Here is a 23,795-nt window from a genome sequence, read left to right on the forward strand (position 1 = left end):
GATCATGGGTCATTGACGGTTCATAATTGGTAATATGACACCTTGGCATTGGAACGTCATTAGACGTTCTGTCCTTGAAAGTGTTAAAAAGGCCACAGCAATGCTTTGCTAATAAGTGTGAATTAAGATGAATTGCTTGTAATTGCTAGTAAGTGTGAATTTAGATGAATAGTCTAAATTCACACTTACTTTTTAGATGAATTGCTTGTATGTGGCCTTTTTAAACATCCCCCCCCCCCCACTTAACATGTATGGAAGTTTATCGCAAGGTGGATCAATAAAAACAATATATGAAAGTATACAAAGTCTGATTGTTTATTTTCAGTAATCCTGTTTGACTGTACACGGCGATAACTGCGGGGACTGGCAACATGTCGATCTCACAAACTTTACAAATACATTCATTTTACTCTGAATTTCACTATATGTACATCACTCGGAGGCTCTTGTGAGGACATGTCTTCGGGGGATACGCAACCTCACTCAGATTCACAGCTAAATAAAAGAGGGTAGTTAAAAAGGCGTGACTTGACTAGTGAAAATAAAATTGACAAAACAACACACTGAGTTACAATAAGGCAATGTTAAAACTGTTGGAAGATCGTACACAATAAAACGGTAGACATAGTGATGCTACTTCTTTACAGGTTATAATTCATCGGGCACCTACAATGCAAGCTTATTCGCGAACTTGAACTACAAAGTAAAATCGAATTAAAAACATTGTTACATTCAGTCTAATAAAAATACGAGATAGGTACACTTTCGTAAGGTCACTGACAATCATAATGGATGCTAATCGTGCTATACAGTTTTAAGGGTCCTTCACAACCTATAATTATTACGTCATAAGAATGCATTCCACTCGCAAGTATGAACAATCTCTTTAGAAATAACCAAACTAATATTGCTTTATAAGACACAAGAGTGTACGAGGAACTATTCTTGACGATTGTCATCTGTCGCTTTCACTAAATAATACTCTAATACTGTGCGCGGGCTTGCCCGACTAAATAAAGATGGTACTCGTCACCCGCGAGAGGGTGAACGTACTCGATACTAGAGAACACTTTTGAAATTCGTTAAAAACGACTTCGCGAATCGAATGACGTGTCAAGTCCAAAGTCGAAATCGATTCCCAATTCAAAAAGTTTATAAAATACGTTAACCCCTCCGCGGCGTCGCTTAGGGTTTCGGCAAGCGCGGCACACGAGTCAAGTTCGCGAAAGTCTGTGCTGAGAAGTGAGTGAGTCACGCGGGATGGCGTGGCGCTATGAGCGCGGGGCGGCGTGGCGCTACGAGCGCGACGCGGGCGCGGCCGCGGCGTCGGCGTGGTTGCTGGCGTGCGGGCCGTGCTCGGGCTCGTGGTCGTGGTGGCGCGAGGCGGAGGCGCGCAGGCAGTCGCCGTGCGCCTTGTACTCGATGGCCACGGCGGGCGGCAGCTGCAGGATGCGGCGCAGCGCGTCGCGCACGCGGGCCGCCAGCCCCGTGTCCGACGCTGTCCGGTGCCACACCGCCAGGTGGTCCTCCTGGAACACACCACTCACGTTTACACTGATGTTTCTTACATTAGGTCTTTGTCCACCAGGATTATGATTATAATCTGATAAGGTTCCACCCACAGTAGCATCAGCAGTCTACAAAATATTGTGAAAACTTCTGAGCAAAGCCAAATGTGCCTTTCTTTCCTCAATATTTGTTTGCTTTTGTCTCTAAGTCCACATTTGACCACAATCTCACCTGTTGGGTAACTGATATCGTCCCAACACGCCTGTTTCTTTGTGTTTAATAGATATTTTATACAGATTCAGTTACCTGGAAGCGCACAGAGAGCACGACACCGCACAGCTCGGCGCCCACCATGAACTGCTCGCCGAGCATCGCCATGCAGAGATCCTCCCACGCGCGCCCCGTCTGCGATTTGCGTAGTCTCACCACCTAAAACCACACATACATTCAACTCTTGATTAATGTTTTTTGTGTGATCCTAATTCTGCTAGTATCATAGAATAAAATACACAATACATGTAATTAAGATCATTATAATACGAGAGTATTTCAAGGGTCAAGCAGCTAACTTGTACGACGAGCGAGCGTTCGGCTGGCGCCTCATCCGTAGTTGGGCGGTAATTTTTTGGAAGCAAGCTCTTCGAAATTTCTAACCTACGTCTACAGTGCAGTAGCATAGTAGAAAATCCTCTGAAGGGAGGCATGTGCTCTGCAGTGAGATTTAGGTTGTTGCAGACTAGCTATTGTACACATTTTCGTTTGTGGAGTTATACAAGTTTGTATAAAATACCCCATCTGTCTCAAGATTTTGAAATAACTGCCATGCATATCTTAAACAGCCCCTAATATGTCCCACTGCTGGGTACAGGCCTCCCTTTAATCAACCGAAGAGGGTATGGAGCATATTCCAACCCCGGTTGGTGGACTATACATTATTACGTTCTTGTCCTATCGTGTGGGTTGTGACACCTCATCCACCGATGACCAACCTCATCAACCCTGGTGTCAGGGTTATTATTGAGCCACCAAAGGCCCCTGATATGACTCATGTAACTACATACTTACATCAGTAAGTACACAATTGTCTTGTTGTTACACTATTATGTGGATACTGACCCACTTCCCTCCGTTGACATTTGCGGGGTCCTCCCACATGGGCTTGATACCAAGCTTGAAGAGGTGCAAGTCGGAGAGTGGCGGCAGCTCCGCCGGCCGTGCCAGGTGCGTGTACAGCCCCCACCACTGCTCCACACTCGCCACGCGACCCACCAGCCGCAGAGCCTGCAGATGTCATAGAAAGATGCATAAGCTTTGGCACACTAAACACAGGAACAGGCCAGTAGTGATGTCGGGCAGTCGTAACGTAAGTCTGTGGTACAACCGGACCTGTTATCATATTTAAATCCCATGTTCTCCCACACCTTTGTCTTACTTTAATATTTGTCTATAAAATTATTGAGAAACATTTATTTTTACACACAAATTCAATGTTTTTTTTTTTAATGAAATCTGTCTCTGACTGTACAAGCACATGCTCAAACAGTCGCCGCACCGCGCTTCCTACTGCTATTGATATGCCCAAGCCTTTGATAGAGGTATGCTAATAATTCATGTATTATTTTCATAAGTAGTATTATCTATTTACTAACTGGCATTAAAAAACAACTTTATGATTGTTCATCAAAAGCAATACATATTTTTTTTTTATTAAGATATATTGAAATCAGAGAAATATATTGCTAGCACTCTCGTCATTTTATAAACCCTGTCTTTGCAAAATTTTGGTTTATAAGTAAGTTAACAAATTGTCCATCTACCTTCACTAAGTGAGGTGGCTAGGTGACTTGTTGAACAAAGCAGTTTAGTCTCATGCTGTTGTTCAAACATCAGACTTGATTTATGACTTCTTACAAATGATTCTGCCACAAACTTTACTAGTATTAAATTGTTGAAAAACTTTGTACAAGTTTTGCACCTACTCAGGCTATGTTGATTATAAACAACCTCAACACAAAATGTGCCTTACGACGCGAAGGTATAGTTTATTTCCGGTTGCGGCAGTTTGACAGACAACATTGAGTGGTGTGTGGGTTGCATACTTGTCCGTAGCCGGTGGTGGATGTGGAAAGCTCGCGGGCGGGCGGGCGCCGCGAGAACCACATCCAGTAGCTGTACTCCAACTTGTGCTCATGCGGCGGGACCGGCGGCGGCGTCGCCTCGTCTGTGATCCGCTCCTCCTCCTCATTCGTCCCGTGATTTTGTGTCGCGCCGCCCTCCCCAGATCGTCGTTCAGGCACATTCAAATTGTAGAACTTGCACATTTTTCTTTCAGTCATGTTATTCTAAATATTGTACTAACATGTTTCACTAACGGCCTAACCTAGGACACGTTGCTTCTTTGAGGTATCAGACTTCACGAAAAGAAAATTACGATTTTATTTTTACACTAAAACAATATAAATCCAATTGCCTACAGGTTATTTGATTTATTTATCAATAAATAATTCTTTTAATCAGCCTATTCCCTCTTTTTCTGTGTATAACCTTTTTCTTTCCGTCATCAAAATTCAAACTGTCAAAAATGTCAGCATGGGTGAAATGCGAACAAATTCAGAAGAAATATAACAATTACATTTTATCTGACTACAATATGCTAACATCAAGTGAGTAAAAGAGCCAACACGCAACTAGCAATTACTTTTTAAATTAGTCGCGTTATAGCCCGGAACAGATAAAAAAAACAGTTTTTCTTTTTTATCAACCAACTTGTCAGATTGTCGATTGATCAATACGACTACAAAGCTTGGTGTGTTTTAATTTGTTGGTGTTGGTGTGGCTACACCCGTCCGGTGTGCATAAGCATAACGCATTGCATTCTTTGCCGATAATAGTAATTTAAATATTCAAAAAGTCGAGTTCAAATATCGGCGGGTAGAATAGAGAGAAATAGAGAGAGAGTGATATAGGGGAAATAAAGTAAAACTATTTAATTTGTCGATTTTCCTCTGTAACGTTATGGAGATTTTTAATTACAGTTGAATGTTTCAAGTATAAGAGATTTCTAGTCTATTTGTACCAAGTTGTCTAAAATTTATATGAGAAATGGCTAAAGCAGAATCCACCGAAGGAAGTAGCTTACCAGGGCTGAATATTGAATTTATGAGGTCCTTGGTAAAACAGTACTCGGAACTGGTAACTATTTATTACTTTGAAACATTATTTTCACCTGTTTGGATGTCAACAGTGAACAATTTATAGGTTATGTTTATTGTTTTGATATGAAAATATCTTACAAACTTATAAAGAACTAGCATTTTGTACTTTTAACTTAGTCAAATTTAAGGATATTAAGCTTTCAATACAACTATAATCTTCTTCACAAAAGTAATATATTAAGCTGCCAAAATGCTGCACAACATAAATGCTTGTTAACTTATTTATTATGCATTATCTAGTTTTCCAGCCAAGTGGTTAATGCCATTTGTGACAAATCTACAATAAGTAATGTCAAGAAAAACATTATCTGATGAATACATTTTAGCCATTGTGTCACTTTATTAATAACCCCCGGATCCCAGGTTCGAATCCTTGTGGGGACATATTATAAAAATCACTTTGTGATCCTGAGTTTGGTTAGGACATTACAAGCTGATCACCTGATTGTACAAAAAGTTAGATGATCCATGCTTTGGAAGACACATTAAGCTGTTGGTTCCGCTTACTACTTACTGATGTAAGTAGTCATTAAATGAGCCATGTCAGGGGCCTTTGGGGGCTCAGTAATAACCTTGATGAGCTTGGTAATTCACCTCACAACCCACACAATAGAAGAAGAGATTAACAATGTATAAAATATGTGGTTTGTCCAGGGTCAATGGACAAGCGCGCTGTTCTGGGCGGACGCGGCGATGGCGGCGAGCAGCGCTATGGGCGGGGACGCGTGCAGCGGCGACGACGTGTGGCTGCTGGCCGGCACCATGCTGGCGCGCGGGGAGCTGCACCGCGCTGCGCACGCCGTCACCTCGCGCGGCCTGCACAGGTCAGCCACGACCCAGGAAGCCACTGCACATCATTAACACATTCATAGAGTGTATAGCCTCCATACACCAGTGGTTGGGCTCACGATCCGGAGCTCTTGGTTGTCGAATCCCAGTGGGGAAATGTAGTTTATTTAATTATTTATCAAAACTTAAAACTATCGTTACAGGACCAGCCTAATCCGATAGTACACCACTTATATCTACTTATGACAAATAACACAATACATACTAGGTACCTTTTTCAAATTCAAACTACAAACAAATAAGTCGACCCTGGTTGCAACCTCATTGAGTGTGTGCATTGTGCTGTTAAAAGGGAATTTGTAAAGCAGTTCGGTGTGGCCCTGTTTAGTTTGGTTCTAGTTTGCTTAGGACAATGCAGGCTGATCACCTGATTGTCCGAAAGTAACATGATCTGTGCTTCAGAAGGCATGTTAAGTTTTACACACCTTCATAAAATAAAATACATTTTTACCATCATCATCATTAGCTGGAAATCATCCACTGCTGGACATAGGTCTCCCCCAAGGCTCACCTAAATAACCTATCCTCTGCTGCCCGCATCCAGCGTATTCCCGCGACCTTCAGAACGTTATCGGTGCACCTTATAGGGGGCCTGTCCACACTGCGCTTTTTTATGAAAGAACAATTTTTCGGCGGTAACATTTAGGTAGGTATCTGTCTGCCCATTAGCAAACGCCTCCCCCAATGTTTTATGGAGTATTATTATTTCCTGTCAGTGTATTTATTGTAATCAGATATATTACATTATCTGTGGCATTCTTTCTAATGTTATTGTAACTGTTGCAGACGTCACCTACTCTGCCTGGGCGTGGCGATGCGAGCGCTGGTGTCGGCCCGCGAGCCGGCTGCGGCGCTAGCGTTGCTGGACGAGTGTGACCCTATGCTACTGGAGCCACGGAACCAGGCTGACCAGACACATAATGTGAGACCTTTTATTATGTAACCTTCTTCTTCGTGTGGCTCGTAAAAGCGCGAGTAATACGGGTCGTGCGGCGAGATGAGATGCGCGACTTTGCATACGATGCAACTGCATCTGATGATGCCATGAATCAGAATCATTTATTCAACGTAATTATCATGGATAAACTTGTTGACGGTCAATGTAACATTTTTGAATTTACGTCATTTCGCAAGGTGTTATGGCTGAAGAAAAGAAATGACAAGAAACTGCAACAGCAACACATCTTTTAAAAACCAATTATGGGTATACATTACAAGTTATTTAATAACTAGGGGAACACATTCAGACATTTTTATCATTTAGGTAGTCATTAATCTTATAATAAGCTTTTTTACATAAAGTAAGCTTCACATGAGCTTTAAATTTATTTTCTGACAAATTTAAAATATTATCTCGTATTTTATTGTAAAAACGTATACATAACCCCAAAAAACATGAATTTAATTTACTTAATCTAGAATTTTGAATAGCATGTGTGCAGCCGACCTCACCAAATCACCCAAATGTCCTGTCATGGCTACGTACTTACTTCAGTAAGTAGCAGCTTGGACCAACGGCTTAACACGCCGAAACTCTATAAGATAATAACCATGTCTAGAGTTCTTACGAACTTTATATTTATCCAGTCGCGTCGGTTAAATAGGTGGCCCGTCCAGTGAGTGGCGAGTCACCGCCTACTCATTGCATCTTTGTTATTAACATTGGTTGAGCAGGCCGCTTACTATGGGTCTCGTGAGGAGGCTCGGTGTCGCTCAGCGGGCAATGGAGAGAGCTATGCTTGATATTTCCCTGCTTGATCGAATCAGAAATGAGGAAATCCGCAGGAGAACTAAAGTCATCGACATAGCTCGGAGAATTGCAAAGCTGAAGTGGCAGTGGGCAGGACACATGGCGAGGAGAACCGATGGCCGCTGGGGCGGAAGGGTTCTGGAGTGGCGGCCGCGTGTCGGACGACGCTCAGTGGGTAGGCCCGCTACAAGGTGGACCGACGATCTGGTGAAGGTCGCGGGAAGCCGCTGGATGCGGGCAGCGCAGGACCGATCGTCGTGGAGATTCTTGGGGGAGGCCTATGCCCAGCAGTGGGCGTCGTACGCCTGATGATGATGAGCAGGCGCCATAGTCCCCCATAGCCCCAGTATCTCGGTCCAGTAACCCCCAACCCAATAGCTCAGTTCCCTTTGTTCCCATAATCTAAAATAGTCCTACACGAACTGGGGGTTGTTTTTGGGTGCACTCCCATAGTGCATACATAGTGTTACACCACACACATACACAGTGGAGCAGCGTGGTGGAGTATGCTCCAAACCCCCTCCGGTTGATTGAGGGGAGGCCTGTGCCAAGCAGTGGAACGTATATAGGCTGTTTATGTTACACCACATTTAGATTAAATTGTCTGAAGTCTACGTGTTGGCTTCGGCCCCACGCACGCCTTCCAAGTCTAGAGACTTACATACTCCATAGGCCCGAGATATGAAACGACATACGTAATAATAATACTTACGCTTATTTCCTACCGGGGTAAGCGGAGACTTTGGAATTGTATTTGCTTACGATCCTGACACTTCACATGCCTCCACATTGATCAAGGTTTTGTATGAAGGGTGTGTGTTGTGTTCGGCAGCGCGCGCTGGCGGGCGTGGGCGTGTGGCAGGCGCGGGCGCTGTGGGCGCTGGAGCGGCGCGAGGCGGCGGCGGCGGCGCTGGCCGCGGCGCTGCGGGCCGACGTGGCCTGCGTCGAGGCGCTCGACATGCTGCTGGAGCAGCACGCGCTTACGCCGGCACAGGGTAACGCTACACTTCCTAATAATAATAACAAACGTTTATTGCATGAATTCAGGTTAGGTACATTGCAGATTACAGTGCATAAAAATAGTAAGTATCACCAAATTCTACTTTTTCAAGCATACACAATGAAAAAACGGACGGTACAAGTTACATTACATTAACTACTGCCTATATAATAAATAACAATTAATAAAATATCTTAAACTACCCATATTCATAAAATATTAAAACTAAAATAACAAAACACCAAAATAAAAAATCTAAATCTAAATTAAACATTAAAATTTACAATCTAAATATTCTTTGACGCTGTAAAAGCATTTCTCCACAAGCCAGTCTTTTAACTTAATTGTAAAATCTTTAAATTTTAATCTTTTTAAATGTTCTGGTAGATGATTAAATATATTTATGCACATTATATAACTATTTCTATCCACAAGTTTGAGTCTCGATGAGGGTTTATATAATAGGCTATAGTCCGGCAATCTCGTGCGCGACCCTCCTGCGGGGCGACAGACGGTGGCGGGGACGGGGTAGCGCGTCATCATCTTGACATTCTAGAACACGGCTGCACACGTAGAGAAGTGTGCCAGGATAAATCTTGCAATAAGTTGTACTTACTTGTGACGTAATATATGTAGGAGTGAATAAAAAGATAGAACTATTTTATTTTATTTTTATTATTATGCTTGACGACCAATTATTAGGAAAACTAAAATATTAATAGATTGTTTTATTATAAATCAATTTCCATATCGCTTTTCACTCTCCGTTTGATATTCTTCGTCACTTCTCTTTGATTTCTCCGTGTTTTGCTCATTAATTATTTATGTACAACCTCCTTAAGTTGTCTTGAGATCGCCTCACTCATCCTCAGATATTAATCTCGTGTGCGTCGCCCTCAAAGTAGAACAGATTATCAAGCACGTGTTGCCGCTTCGGCTGCGCGGCCGAGACTGCCGTACTTGACGCGCAGATGCACGCGTTTCCCTTCCCCGCTACACCACCTGCTACCCGCTGACATCTTAGCTACCCCGTCCCCGCCACCGTCTGTCGCCCCGCAGGAGGGTCGCGCACGAGATTGCCGGACTATAGTTTCCAACTAGTCAAATCAGTTACTTTTTACTAAACGTCAAAACACGAAATTACTATGGAATTTGTATGAAAAAGCACTCTGTGACGTCATAGAAAAACGTGACAAAATGTCGGACTTATTATTACGTTTTTCTTGATTAAAATTCATAAATAAGTTTAATAGAAAAAGAAAATGTTTTTCGTTAGTTTTAGATGTGTCTTTATTTAGTAATCAGAATTTCATAATTTATCTTGAACCTAGTACACGACCCAATTTGTTACGATATTGTGACCGTAGAACTCTTGTGTACACTTCGTGGTTTTGTGGAAACATGCTCTTGTTTACGAGTACATTCACGATAACATTTACCATTCACCTATCATAACAGCCAGTACATTTTTCCTCGCTTTACGGTTGTCTGGAAGAAACCGCTTTAAGCGATAAGGCCGCCATTTGCCATGTACCTAGTTAAGAGTCTTTTGTAATTATTTCTTTTTATTTTGGTGCAATAAATTATGTTTGTATTTGTATACGTTGCTGCTGGGCACAGGCCTCCCCTCAACCAACGGGAAGGGGGTATGGAGCGGGAATTGGTGGAGTTGTTTTACGACTAACGGCTTAACGTTCCCTGTGAAGCACGGAAGCATCTTACTTTTTCGGACAATCAGGTGATTCAAGCCTACAATGTCCTTACCAAACAAAGGACAGTCTCTGAAAGTGATTTAGACAATGCCCCCAACGGGTATCGAACCCGGACCTCCAGATCGTGAGCTCAACGCTCTAACTGATTTGACTAGTTGGAAACTAGCGTATTGTGAGCTTTTGTAACAACTATTGTTTTTTTTTTACCTTTGAACCAAACCCGTTTGGGTTTTATGGAAATAAATGTTTTCTTTTTCTCCAGAAAGCGAGCTGCTGGAGTCGCTGCCCATCTCGTCGCAGCTGGGCGGCGCCGAGGGCGCGCTGGTCCGCGCCGCCTACAGCGAGCGGCTGAAGAGGCACGCGCCGCCCGCGCCGCCCGACGAGGTGACTGTGACAGCTATACTCCGCAGGCGTAGAAGTGTACACTATACAGGGTGTTAGTGACATCGTAACGAAAACTTTTAAGAGATAATTTAGGCTATGATTTTAAGTTGATATCAGGTGGAATTTCCTGTCGCAAAATTCATGGGTTTTTTTTAAAATTATTCTCAATCATAACGCTTCAGCAAAATCCCTTTGTCGAATGAGTGACGGTCTCCTTGGATCGACCTCATTAGCATATTTTTTTTTTTTTGATAATATGATATTTTATTATATATTTTTTGTTTGTTTTTCTTGTAATTCAGTTCTAGACTCAGTACGTATTGGTTTTAGCTTTTTGTTATGGAAAATTCCACTTGATAACAACTCAAAATCATGGTTTGTATCATCCCTGGATGTTTTTATTATGATGTCTCTAACATCCTGTAGGTATAGTACACCCACTCTTTGCCAAGCTATTTTATTTTTTTAATTTTCTTAACGTCTCTCGGCAATTATCGCATTTTAGAATACAAATAAATGTTAATTTCCATAAAGAGAAAATTAAATCGAAAAAGTCTGATTAGAAAGAAAGAAACGTTTATTATAAAGGGACACCACAGTAACAAATACAAAACAAATATATAATTTAAAACACACAACTTACAATCAAACAAAACACATAATAAAAACAACATACACGAGAAATACAAATAATTGAGTGTATTAGGATGACTCCCTAGCTCTTGTCAAGATCTCCCTTGGTGTCAGGGTTATTATTGAGCCGCCAAAGGCCCCTGACATGGCTCATGTAATGACTACTTACATCAGGAAGTAGCAACCGGGACCAACGGCTTAACCTTCCGAAGCACGGATCATCTTACTTTTGGACAATCGGGTGATCAGCATGTAATGTCTTAACCAAACTAAGTAAACAAAAACCGTAACGGAATGGGTTTTTGAAAAAGGCGCTTATGTGGTTTTCATTTTAAGGCAACGATATATAACAACGGTGGTCTTTTTAGCATTTTTTTTTTAGTCAAGTTGTCTATTGGTGAGGACCTGTAAATGGCTGTTTGTTTTTAATATGAACTATTATTTCGTATCGTTAGCTGTTGGTCTTCCAATAAAAATAAATAAATAAAACAGGGAGGGCTGGAAAGAGAAGGGGGAGGCCTTTGCCCAGCAGTGGGACGTTAATTAGGCTACAGAAAAAAAAATTGAATTCCTAAGTACTTTATAGTTGTTCTACCCCGTGCAATAATGGTCCCCCCCCCCCCAGCTGTGCCCGTCGCTGGAGGCGTGCCGCGGGCGCACGGCGGAGGCGGCGTGCGGGCGCGCGCGGCGCCTGGCGGCCGCGTGCCGCTGGGGCGCCGCGCTCAGCGCGCTGGACGGACTCGACCCCTGGTACCGTATGCGGTTCATTCAGGCCATGATTCTGAGTTGATATCAAGTGGAATTTTCCATAGCAAAAGTATAGAATTGAAAATAAAAAAAAATAATCTAAAAATAAACATGAATTTAGTGGAAAATTCCTCTTGATAATAACTCAGAATCAAGGTCCGAATCATCCCCCTCAGTATTCGTACCGATGTCACTAACACTGTTTATACCTTAACCTAGGAATATCTTATTTTAATTCAAATATAACAATAGGCCAGTTTCCAGCTAGTCAAATCAGTTACTTTTTACTAAACGTCAAAACTTTTACGTAAACAAAAAAAATTGTATGAATGTTTATTTAGTGATCACAATTTAATAATTTATCTTTTACTAAGGAAACTATCCTATTAAACTATTAAGAAAATTTATTATTCATACTAGTCAAACAAGCAGTGGCTTCTGTAAAAACACCTGTTCCTGTGTAAGTTGTTTTTGTTGTTAACTTCAAGCTAGTTTAAAATTTAAATTAATCAAACGGCTAACGTCTCAACATACAAGATCAAGGCACTTTCAAAAGTTGGACATATATGGAAAGAGTTCCACGGACGAGAGCCTAGGCTAACCCTAGCTAGCTGTAGAGCATAATAAGTGAGCATGTGCCCGGCAGGTGCTGCCCCGAGGTGAGGGTGGCGTGCCTGGTGGAGCTGCGCCGCGCCTCGCAGCTGTTCGCGCTGGCGCACACGCTGGTGGACGCCTACCCGCACTCGTGGCAGGCGTGGTACGCCGTCGGCTGCTACTACTACCTTATAGGTGCGTGCACTCCAACTGACACAGTCGTCTCCACCATTGTACGGTTTACGTACGTACAAGTTATTCTAGCTGAGCCTGCGCCCTACTTTTGCGCATCGCACACGTTTTCTAGAGTTGACGTAAATACGCCGCGGTCGGTCACGATTAGCATCCATCCAAAACCAACTAATTGTAACTTTACTTTCGAATAAAACAACTTAACGTGATCCTTGCCCAAATGTTTATGTTTCAACTCATCTAACTAAATTAACTTACTACGACGTCCAAGGCCGTACAACCATTATAGACTGCGATAGAAAGAAAGAAACATTTATTATTTAGGACACCACAGACACGGATTTTACATATATATAAAATTTACATTATAATGACATCACATCAGAAGTCAACGCACACACGAAATATTTTCTATATAGAAACATGGAAAACGAACACAGAAACTTATACCTAAATTAAACTGTGACGTCATGTCGGCTTATACAGGGTGTTAGTGACATCGTAACGAAAACTTTGAGGGGTCATTGAGGCCATGATTCTCAGTTGATATCAAGTGGAATTTCCCGTCGCAAAAGTATGACACTGAAAAGAATTAAAAAAATACAATTCATGAATATTCCGACTGAAAATTCCACTTGATATCAACTCAGAATCTAACACCCATATCTACTTGTATGGCTACCGTATGTACTTGTGCGGGGTGTAAGTGACATCGTAACGAATACTGAAGGGGATGATTCAGCTGATTATTCTGAGTTAATATCAAGTGGAATTTTCCATCGCAAAAGCATAGAATTGAAAATAATTAAAAAAACTAAAAAAAAACATGAATTTTGCGACGAAAAATTCCACTTCATATTTACTCAGAATCGTGGTCTGAATCATCCTCCTGAGTATTCGTTACGATGTCACTAACACCCTGTATACTACCCGAAAAGTCCTTTATTAATTTCATACTGGATAAAAATTGAAATCAAATATTTTTACTTGGATTGAACTCTCGTTTCTGTTGCGATGTTTTGTTGACAAAAATCATATACATTTATGTGTTTTTTACTATAAGGTGACGATATGGTAAATAGTTGTAAACATTGATGAAGTCTCCACCAACCCGCATTGGAGCAGCGTGGTGGAGTATGCTCCATACCCCCTCCGGTTGATTGAAGGGAGGCCTGTGCCCAGCAGTGGTATATAGGCTGTTTATGTATGTATGTATTGATGAAGTATCACATATCAAAATTGTAATCCTTATTCTAGAATCCTAAAACTACTGCTGTTTCTCACAACCTGTGTGGACCCGACATCAATCAGCTGACACTAGGGTTGACGGAGGTCGGTCGTTGACCTTATGACCTTCACGATAGAAGATTCAGATTTATTTATTTCATATTATAATGCATTTGCAGGTAAAAGCGAGTTCGCGCGGCGCTACCTGAGCAAGGCCAAGAGCGTGGAGCCGGGCGCGGGCTGCGTGTGGCTCGCGTACGGACACAGCTTCGCCAGCGACAGCGAGCACGACCAGGCCATGGCCGCCTACTTCAAGGTACACTCACTTTTTTTTGACGTGACTGACTTTTTTTTTTGATTGTATGGCATTATTAACTACTTGGCCGGAAATACACTCATACACTGCACGCGCACTTGACCATAGAATAAGGAATAATACTACGTATAGAACTGCAACTCTCCGCTCCCCACCAGCGGCTGAGCTAGGTTTACCTCACCACCCTCGAACATAGTTCAAACCTGAATCGTATGGTGTCAGACGTCACACACACAGATGTGCGTGTACGATAATGTCAATGTGTAGTGTCTGTGTAAAACGAGGTCGTATATATGAAGTGTCCGGGGTGTGACTTAAGGGACATTACATAAGGGGTGTTACTGAGCCGTGTTAGCTCAGTTGGAAGAACGCTTGACTCTTTGGTCGAGTTCAGCGCCACTCAGCGCGTCAACCGGCACGCGCAGTTCAGTGCCATAGCGATTCTCGCCCCGTCGCCTGTCACATCGCCTGCCGCGTCACTTATGCACACCCCGGACACTTCATACAAACAACCTCGTTTTACACAGACTACACATTGGCATTATCGTACACGCGCATCTGTGTGTGTGACGTCTGACACCATACGATTTAAGTCCAAACTATGTCCGAGGAGGGTGAGGTAAACCTAGCTCAGACACTGGTGGGGAGCGGAGAGTTGCCGTTCTATACGTAGTATTATTCCTTATTCTATGACCTATGCAGCGTCGCGTCACCCGCTATATGTGACACTACAATTCAAACAAACACGTGCAATACCGCTTCTCCGTGAACGCTCCGTACATCGTCATACGTTTGTTTTTTCCGGCAGTCCGAGCCGTTTAACGCCTAATGATTATGTATGAGTGAATGTTATGTTCGTTGCAGGCGAGCCAGCTGATGCCGGGGTGCCACGTGCCGGCCCTGTACGTGGGCGTGGAGTGCTCGCTGCTCAACAACGTCACCATGTGCGAGAGATTCCTCGCGCGCGCCGCCTCGCTCTATCAGAACCAGGTAAGCGAATACACACATACACACATAAACAGCCTATATACGTCCTACTGCTGGGCACAGGCCTCCCCTCAATCAACCGGAGGGGGTATGGAGCATACTCCACCACGATGCTCCAATGCGGGTTGGTAGAGGTGTTTTACGGCTAATAGCCGGGACCAACGGCTTAACGTGCCCTCCGCAGCACGGAATCATCTTACTTTTTCGGACAATCAGGTGATTCAAGCCTGAAAAGTCCTTACTAAACAAAGGACAGTCTCACAAAGTGATTTCGACAATGTCCCCATCGGGAATCGAACCCGGACCTCCAGATCGTGAGCCTAATGCTCTAACCACTAGACCACGGAGGCTGTTATTTATTTATTTATACAGGCAAAAAATCACTATGTTTTATACATGGTGCTAGTGACACCGTACGGAATATTGATGGGTATGGTTCAGCTCATGATTCTTGAGTTAATATCAAGTGGAATATTCAAAATTTGAGATTCTTTGTTTTTTTTATTTAATTATTTAACACATACATACATAAACTCACGCCCGTAATCCCTAATGGGGTGGGCAGAGCCACAAGTAATCAAAGACAATTTGCAGCCACTGTTGATACGAAGTCCAAAGATGGATATGATGAACCTTATGGTGATAAGGGATCAGCCTATCGCCCATAACATCAGTCCATCATGTTAGAGGACACAATCCCTCTGTCGGTTTTTACGACATGCCCGGGAAGAGAAGCAGCTGAACGTGTTCTATGTTTTTTATATGCTCCCAGAACAGCATAGAAGCATAGATTTAATTATTTAAATTCCATACTTTTGTGATGCTTGATATTAACTCAGAATCATGAGCTGAGTCATTCCCCCATAGTATTCTTAACGGTGTCACTAACGTACGACCGGTGTCAACGGCCTCCGTGGTCCAGTGGTTGAGCGTTGTGAGGAGGTCCCGGGTTGGAATCCCGGTGGGGACAAATCACAAAAATTCTTCTTTGTGATCCCTAGTTTGGTTGGGAGTTTACAGGCTGATCACCTGATTGTCCAAAAAGTAAAAAGATCCGTGCTTCGGAAAGTTAAGCCGTTGGTCCCGGTTACTACTTACTGATGTAAGTACGTAGTCGTTACATGAGTCATGTCAGGGGCCTATGGCGGCTCAGTAGTAACTCTGACACTAGGGTTGATGAGGTTGGTAATTCACCTCAGAATCTCCACGATAGAAGAAGAAGGTGTCACTAACGCTCAGTATACTTTACTGCGCACACAGGAATCACAAAATTACAAAACAAAAGAGAAATAGAAATGTTTATGAATGTTCCAAGCGTTATCAGTCCGTTTATCTGTGCAGAACACAAGCGAAGTGGTGGAAGAGTGCGACGAGAACAAGTCGAGCTGGGAGCGTCTGGCGGGCGTGGTGCAGGAGCCGCACGTGGCGCACGAGGCGGGCTGCGCCGCGCTGGCGGCCGCCCAGCCCGGCGCCGCGCGGGCGCTGTGGCTGCGGGCGCTGGCCGCCGCCGGCGCCGGGGACGCGGGGCAGGTACGCGATTTTACCTTTGATGGGTTCGCTCTTGGGGTGAGGAGTGAGTGGCGCAGCGGTAAACGCGCTCGCTCTGCGATTGTTGAAGTTAAGCAACTTTCGCAAAGGCCGGACATAGGATGGGTGGCCACAAAAAAAAACAAAGTTTTCATCTCGAGCTCCTCCGTGCTTCGGAAGGCACGTTAAGCCATTGGTCTCGGCTGCATTAGCAGTCGTTAATAACCATCAATCCGCACTGGGCCCGCGTGATGGTTTAAGGCCGGATCTCCCTATCCATCCATAGGGAAGGCCCGTGCCCCAGCAGTGGGGACGTTAACGGGCTGATGATGATGATGATGGGTTCGCTCTTGGCCCCAGACTTGCCCGAAGGCATTGACGACGCCTAAGATGGAGCGAGCTCGCCCAGAACGTGCCTGTTCACTCTTGAAAGCACCCGGCTTTTTATGTACTAGCTGTTATCAAAACAAAATGTCGAACTTATTGTCGCGTTTTTCTTGATTAAAATTCGTAAACATACATACATAAACTCACGCCTATGATGACCCTTTTTATTACACCCAGGCACAATTACATCTTCCACCCATTATTATTCTGATCAAATTAAAGAATAGGGCAATATAGTATATTTTTAGTAAGCAGAGTTCAGGTTGAAAACCAAAAATCGTTTATTTATTACTACGGAATTCCATTTGCTTCGATCCTGAAACACTTCTCTTGCTTCCTCCACATTCATTAATCGTTTCATACACGCACGCCGGTTCAAAGTAGATCATACTGAACCTTTTCTAAGGACATCTCCAATTTGGTCTATATACGTCCTTCTAGGTCTTCTTCTGCCAGTCCTACCACCAACCTTCGCTTTATATACCGCTAACGGTTTCCGTGGTCCAGTGGTTGAGCGTTGGCTCACGATCCAGAGATCCCGGGCTCGATTCCCGGTGGGGACATGTCACAAAAATCACTTTGGGATCCCTAGTTTGGTTAGGACATTACACGCTGATCACCTGATTATCCGAAAGTAAGACGATCCGTGCCTCGGAAGCCATGTTAAGCCGTTGGTCCCGGTTACTACTTACTGATGTAAGTACGTAGTCGTTACATGAGTCATGTGAGGGGCCTTTGGCGGTTCTATAGTAACCCTAACACCATGGTTGATGAGGTTGGTAATCCATCTCACAACCCACACGATAGAATTATAACCCGCTTTCTTTATACGAGTCAAACCAACTTGAATTTCCCTTCTCAAACTTAGTCACTAAAATTCGTAAAGGAAAACGATTTTTATGACTTACTAAAAAAAATGTTCGATAACGCCATCTATCCAAAAGGCTTACAACTAAAACATGGTATGGAACGTTACATCAGCGCCATCTAGTGAGCGGCTTCCGTAGAAAGTGAACGAACGATTTCCTTCAGTCATGATATCCGCGAGTAGTGGGTACTTTGATCGGTCAGTTAGTTCTGTACGCGCGACGGTACCGGTGTGTGATTCGAATATCCACGACGGCCGATAATGCCGATTGTGCATCAAATCCTCATTTAATCATTAATTACGGTATATTTTTGTTTACTTTTGTGTCCTTTTGTGTATTTTATAATTTGATAAAATTCATGTTTTTTTTTCTTTCGTAAAATGTGGGTACTTTGTTCATCATGCGGTGCTATCTGTGACTACCCTCAATCAGAAAATAGTTATGAGCTTATTTTTTACCAAACGGTATGTTATTATTATTGAACATTTAATTTATTTTAATTTTACTTTTGATTATTATTATTTTTTTAATTTTTATTTTTTTTGTCATTTATTTCTTTACCATAACATACGCTCCCGAAGCCGTAGCAGCACAGGTGGTAGAACGCTTGCTTCTCACTTTGAGGTCGCAGGTTCCAATCCACACAGGCCTAAACCAATGATTGTCGAATTTGTTTTCCAAATTCATGTTTGGATCATAAATGATTATCACGTGCTCAGCGGTGAAGGAAAACATCGTGGGGAAACCCACATTCCCGAGAAATACATTCTCGGAGGTACGTGACCTAACGTGTATTGAGCTGGTTTTCCCTTTGCGGGTTGGAAGGTCGGACAGGCAGTCGCTTCTAAAACAGGATCTGTCAAATCTTTAGGTTAGGTAAGCGGACCCTGTGAAAAACGGGATAACGCTAGGGTGATGAAGAATATAAGCTCACATTTTTATTCATCGGGTAGTTAGATAGCCTTTGTTGAACTAAGTACCCGCGTTTCACCGAGATTGTAGTATAACGGTATAAGGTGTTTCTGCCAAATAGTAATCAAAACCTTGTGGTGCAGGTGAGTGCCCGCTGGGCGCCCACCCTGGACGCGCTGGGCCACGCGTGCCGGCAGCTGGGGCAGCCGGCGGAGGCGCTGCAGTGGCACGAGCGAGCCCTGGCGCTCCGCCCCGGCCGCGCATCCACCTACGCTGCTATGGGGCTCTGTTTGGCTCTACTAGGTAAGATTTTTAATTTAAATATCTGTATATTCTTAAAATATCTTCATAATTTATTAATTTTATAAAGAGGAAATATTTGTATTTTGTTGTGAGGCAGAGTACTAACCTCACCAACCCTGGTGTCAGGGTTACTATTGGGCCGCCAAAGGCCCCTGGCATGGCTCATGTAACGACTACTTACTTACATCAGTACATAGTAACCTGGACCACAGCTTAACGTGCCTTCCGAAGCACGGATCATCTTACTTTCGGACAATCAGGTGATCAGCCTGTAATGTCCTAATCAAACTACGGACCACGAAGTATTTTTGTGATATGTCCCTGTAGGAGCCCGTTCTTAGTTTAAGTCTGAACACCCACTTCTCTTAATATAGTTGATAAGGTAAGTTAATGAAGATGCGAGTGCAATATAAGACGATAATTATTCAGTTATTTAGTTTACAAGATAGAATTAAGGTAGAGTATCGCTTACGTTGAGATTAGTTATTACACTAAAGATTATTACTAAGTAAGTGAAATAGTCTCCGTGGTCTAGTGGTTAGAGCGTTAGGCTCACGATCTGGAGGTCCGGGTTCGATTCCCGATGGGGACATTGTCGAAATCACTTTGTGAGACTGTCCTTTGTTTGGTAAGGACTTTTCAGGCTTGAATCACCTGATTGTCCGAAAAAGTAAGATGATTCCGTGCTTCGGAGGGCACGTTAAGCCGTTGGTTCCGGCTATTAGCCGTAAAAACACCTCCACCAACCCGCACTGGAACAGCGTGGTGGAGTATGCTCCATACCCCCTCCGGTTGATTGAGGGGAGGCCTGTGCACAGCAGTGGGACGTATATAGGCAGTTTATGTAAGTGAAATAGTCACGCAGCCTGAAAGTAGGTAAAATCTTTGCGGTTCGAGACCGTACAGTCCCCACCGGGACTCGAACCCAGGACCTCCGGGTCCAGCCCAACGTTCAACCACTGGACCACGGAGGTCGGCAGTAATAATAGATTCTGATTGTATGCCGTTTGTATTGTAGGTAGAGAAACCGAAGCCGCGGACGCCCTACATTCAGCGTTAGCCAAGGATCCTGATGATGTGGTGTCGTTGGCGTTACTCGATGCCATCGTTGATCGACTGGACTCCGCTTTGACTGGTGAGTTATATTTTTGAAATGAAATGAAATTTATTGTCATAAATGTGGTAAGTATCCTTATATCGATGGAAGTAAAGCTTATAGCGCTCAGCACATTTAGTCATGTTGTGACATACAATAATAACTACTAAAAAAATATTACAAAAACACTTATCTATATTAAAAAAAAGAAACAAAACCTATTTATAAACTGAAAAACTCACTTATGCTATAAAACTGCTTCCCCTTTACCCACTTTTTGAGTTGGGATCTAAACTTTAGATGGGATAGCTCTTTAATAAATAATAAATAAATAAAATAAAATGCATTTATTTCAGGTAGGCACCCATATTGTAAGATATAATTATGTCCAATATATTAAAATTAAAAATAATAATAATAATAATGAAATAAAGTTAAAAATTATTAAAATCAAAACTTAAAATTAAAATCATATTTATTATAGGAGGGAATTTTTAACCCCCGACGCAAAAACGACGGGGTTGTTTTAAGTTTGACGTGTCTGTGTAAATGTGTATGTCTGTCTGTGGCATCGTAGCTCCCAAACGGATGATCCGATTTTATTGCGGTTTTTTTTGTTTGAAAGGTATATCAGTCGAGAGTGTTCTTAGCTATGTTTGGTGGAAATCGGTTCAGGTCTTCAAGGTCATCAGGTCGTTTGTTAAGTGTGATAGGAATGTTACAAGTTCAGTTTGCGTGCAAGCATATGTGGGATAAGTTATTTTTTGCTTTTTATAGGGTTTAGAATTTTTAACCTTTTGTCATAATAATTGAGCACTTTTTGGTCGGGGGTATTTTTAAATTTTTAATTTAATGTTTTAAGGACAGAAGAGGCATGATTGTATACTTAATAAGACACGACGATTTTATAAAAAGGAAAGAGAGGAAGGGGAAGACCAAGAAGAGCTTACATGGTTTTCCTTTTGGATGTGAAAGAATTGGCCTTTGATAGACAAGAATGGAGAATGCTACATACAAGAGCGTGACTCTTAAATTAGTGATGTGTTGTGGTAGATATCGAAGGCATTTGCTCAACAGTGGGTAGGTTAGAGAAAAAAAAGTGTTTCCTTTTTAATCAAAAACTAACGGCAGTTGGCTCAGGCAAAGTATAATGTACAGTCGTGAGCAATATCATGTACCCACTTTAGAACCCTGTCGCAATTGACATTTCAGAAAAGTTAATGTGACATGGTTGCAAAGTGTATACATATTAGTACTCGTGACCGTACTATATATCTCTGCTCACCCTCTTAGGGATACAAGCGTGATGCTATGTTAAGTTGTGTTCATTGAATCACATACATAATTATGCGAGTAATTCTTATTGGGGTTTTGAATAGAGCCTGGCTTTTGAATTTTGAACGAATGTTATAATTATAAATGTTTTAATTATATAGGCTGTTTACGTGTTATGTATGAGCTTTATACAGATATATATAGGGTGTTTATGATGTATCTATACGCCCAGCAATGAGACGTATATAGGGTGTTTACTGGAGACTGTCCTTTGTAAGGACTTTACAGGCGTAATCACCCGATTGTCTGAAAAAAATAAGATGATTCCGTGCTTCGGAGGGCGCGTTAAGCCGTTGGGCACAGGCCTCCCCTCAATCAATCGGAAGGGGTATGGAGCATACTCCACCACGCTGCTCCAATGCGGGTTGGTGGAGGTGTTTTTACGGCTAATAGCCGGGACCAACGGCTTAACGTGCCCTCCGAAGCACGGAATCATATCATATATCCTCTTCATATTTTTATATATAATTTTTTTTAGTCCTGTCCAACTCTCCCCATACTTTATTGACGTGTCACGATTGTGTTCCAGAGGAGGAGATCCCCCAGTTCCCGTTCCCGAGCGTACAGCTGTCCCCCCCGCGCGCCGCGTCCCCCGCCGCCGGCCCCGACCACACCAACACCTCCGACATGAGCATGAGCTTCGACTGACGCGGCTGGTAATACTTGAAGTCTGTTTCGAGGACTGCGCAGACGGCTCCCGACTTGAGGGCGAGTGCCTTAAGGTGAAGGCGCACCCAGACGCGCCTCGTGCGCGTTCCCTATTAATGTTGTGATCGGGGACTCTCGTCTGCGCAGGCTTTAAGCTGCGTTTCCATTGACGCGGAGCTGTGCGGAGATGAGCGGAGATGTGCAGGAATCGACCATCACCGTGAGGAAGACAGTGACGGAGCGTCTTGCGTTTGTCGCTCTCTCGAACGCTGCGATTGGTCAAATCCGCACATCTCCGCTCTTCTCCGCCCATCTCCGCGTCAGTGGAAACCCGGCCTTAAATGCACCCCTGTTTTTCTTATATTACACTACCCGATCCATCGCGCCCGATACAGCGACTGTAGGTATAAATGTATGACGAAATCGTGGGCCCGAGTGCTGTCCCATTCGGTCCCGATGGATTGGGTAGCCTTAGGGTTGAACCACATTTGGAGCCCGGAACCACATTTGGAGCCCGGAACCACATTTGGAGCCCGGAACCACATTTGGAGCCCGGAACCACATTTGGAGCCCGGAACCACATTTGGAGCCCGGAACCACATTTGGAGCCCGGAACCACATTTGGAGCCCGGAACCACATTTGGAGCCCGGAACCACATTTGGAGCCCGGAACCACATTTGGAGCCCGGAACCGCATTTGTTCCGCCTGGAGTACGCTCGCGCTTTCTCGCTCTAGCAAATGGCGGTTCCGAGTGATAGAAAAGGATAGTTATTAGGAAAGTGCGAATGCGGTACGGCCAGATGTAGTTCAACCATTAGGGTGCGTTTCGTGTTATTTCCGCATTGTGCGCGTGGTTGATCGCGTAAGGATGCCTCCCAGGAGCGGAACCGTAGGCACGACCAATCACAGGAGTGAGGGAGAGAGCGGATGGATCTCTCGCTCTCTCACGCTGTGATTGGTCGACCCCACGGATCCGTTCCGCTTCAGGGACGGCACCCTCACGCGGACTATGACGCGCACAATGCGTGAGAGAGACCGCGAATATTCCCCATTCCTATTGTACATGGTTGTATTTATGTGAATATAGTAATTGAGACAATCCGAATTTTTATTGTAGCCACGTGTTGTGTGTGTGAGGTTGTATGGAGAGAAAGGAAAAGCTATATTATATGATCTTCGTTAATTTATTAGCAATAACAGTTTAAAATCAATAACAAGCATCATGATCAACATTTTTTTATAATTACATGAATACTAAAATCCTATAAAAATCACATGATTAATACATTTTAAAAGCCCAGATAAAATGGTAGTACAATCGCCTACGGGGCTGAAACAGCGTTTTAATAGTATTTTATGCAACAGTTGTATAAGAAGGGTCAAAAAATGCGAGTGGCGTGAGTTGCGATGTGAGCCTTGGCGAACATCGCAATAAGAGACGCCACGAGCATTTTTTGACCTAGTTATACAACGTTGCATACAATACTTTTTCTACGACGACGTAATTTTAAACGAAACAAAAAATTTCCAATTTATTTTCCAACGCGCGGGAAAATGGCGGCAAATGTATACTTTTTTTTTATAGTATATCTATGGCACCAA

General features: G+C 43.2%; 2 protein-coding genes across 2 annotated transcripts; one reads left to right on the top strand and one right to left on the bottom strand.

Moving 5' to 3' along the window:
* Window positions 1–291: 291 nt before the first annotated feature.
* Window positions 292–4,085, bottom strand: LOC126370123 (eukaryotic translation initiation factor 4E type 2). The gene is made up of 4 exons (XM_050014870.1): window positions 3,609–4,085; window positions 2,626–2,790; window positions 1,816–1,938; window positions 292–1,529 (listed from the first exon to the last, which is right to left on the bottom strand). Exons 1-4 carry the CDS (start codon window positions 3,843–3,845, stop codon window positions 1,296–1,298), a joined length of 759 nt encoding a protein of 252 aa, XP_049870827.1. The 5' UTR covers window positions 3,846–4,085; the 3' UTR covers window positions 292–1,295.
* A 364-nt stretch (window positions 4,086–4,449) lies between these two features.
* Window positions 4,450–23,292, top strand: LOC126370164 (cell division cycle protein 16 homolog). The gene is made up of 13 exons (XM_050014928.1): window positions 4,450–4,701; window positions 5,379–5,548; window positions 6,360–6,495; window positions 8,156–8,318; window positions 10,298–10,419; window positions 11,678–11,802; window positions 12,446–12,588; window positions 13,992–14,128; window positions 14,993–15,118; window positions 16,457–16,645; window positions 18,954–19,113; window positions 20,132–20,248; window positions 22,074–23,292. Exons 1-13 carry the CDS (start codon window positions 4,612–4,614, stop codon window positions 22,190–22,192), a joined length of 1,797 nt encoding a protein of 598 aa, XP_049870885.1. The 5' UTR covers window positions 4,450–4,611; the 3' UTR covers window positions 22,193–23,292.
* Window positions 23,293–23,795: the final 503 nt, after the last annotated feature.

Source organism: Pectinophora gossypiella, chromosome 10 (genome assembly GCF_024362695.1).
Source record: "Pectinophora gossypiella chromosome 10, ilPecGoss1.1, whole genome shotgun sequence".
NCBI lineage: Eukaryota > Metazoa > Arthropoda > Insecta > Lepidoptera > Gelechiidae > Pectinophora > Pectinophora gossypiella.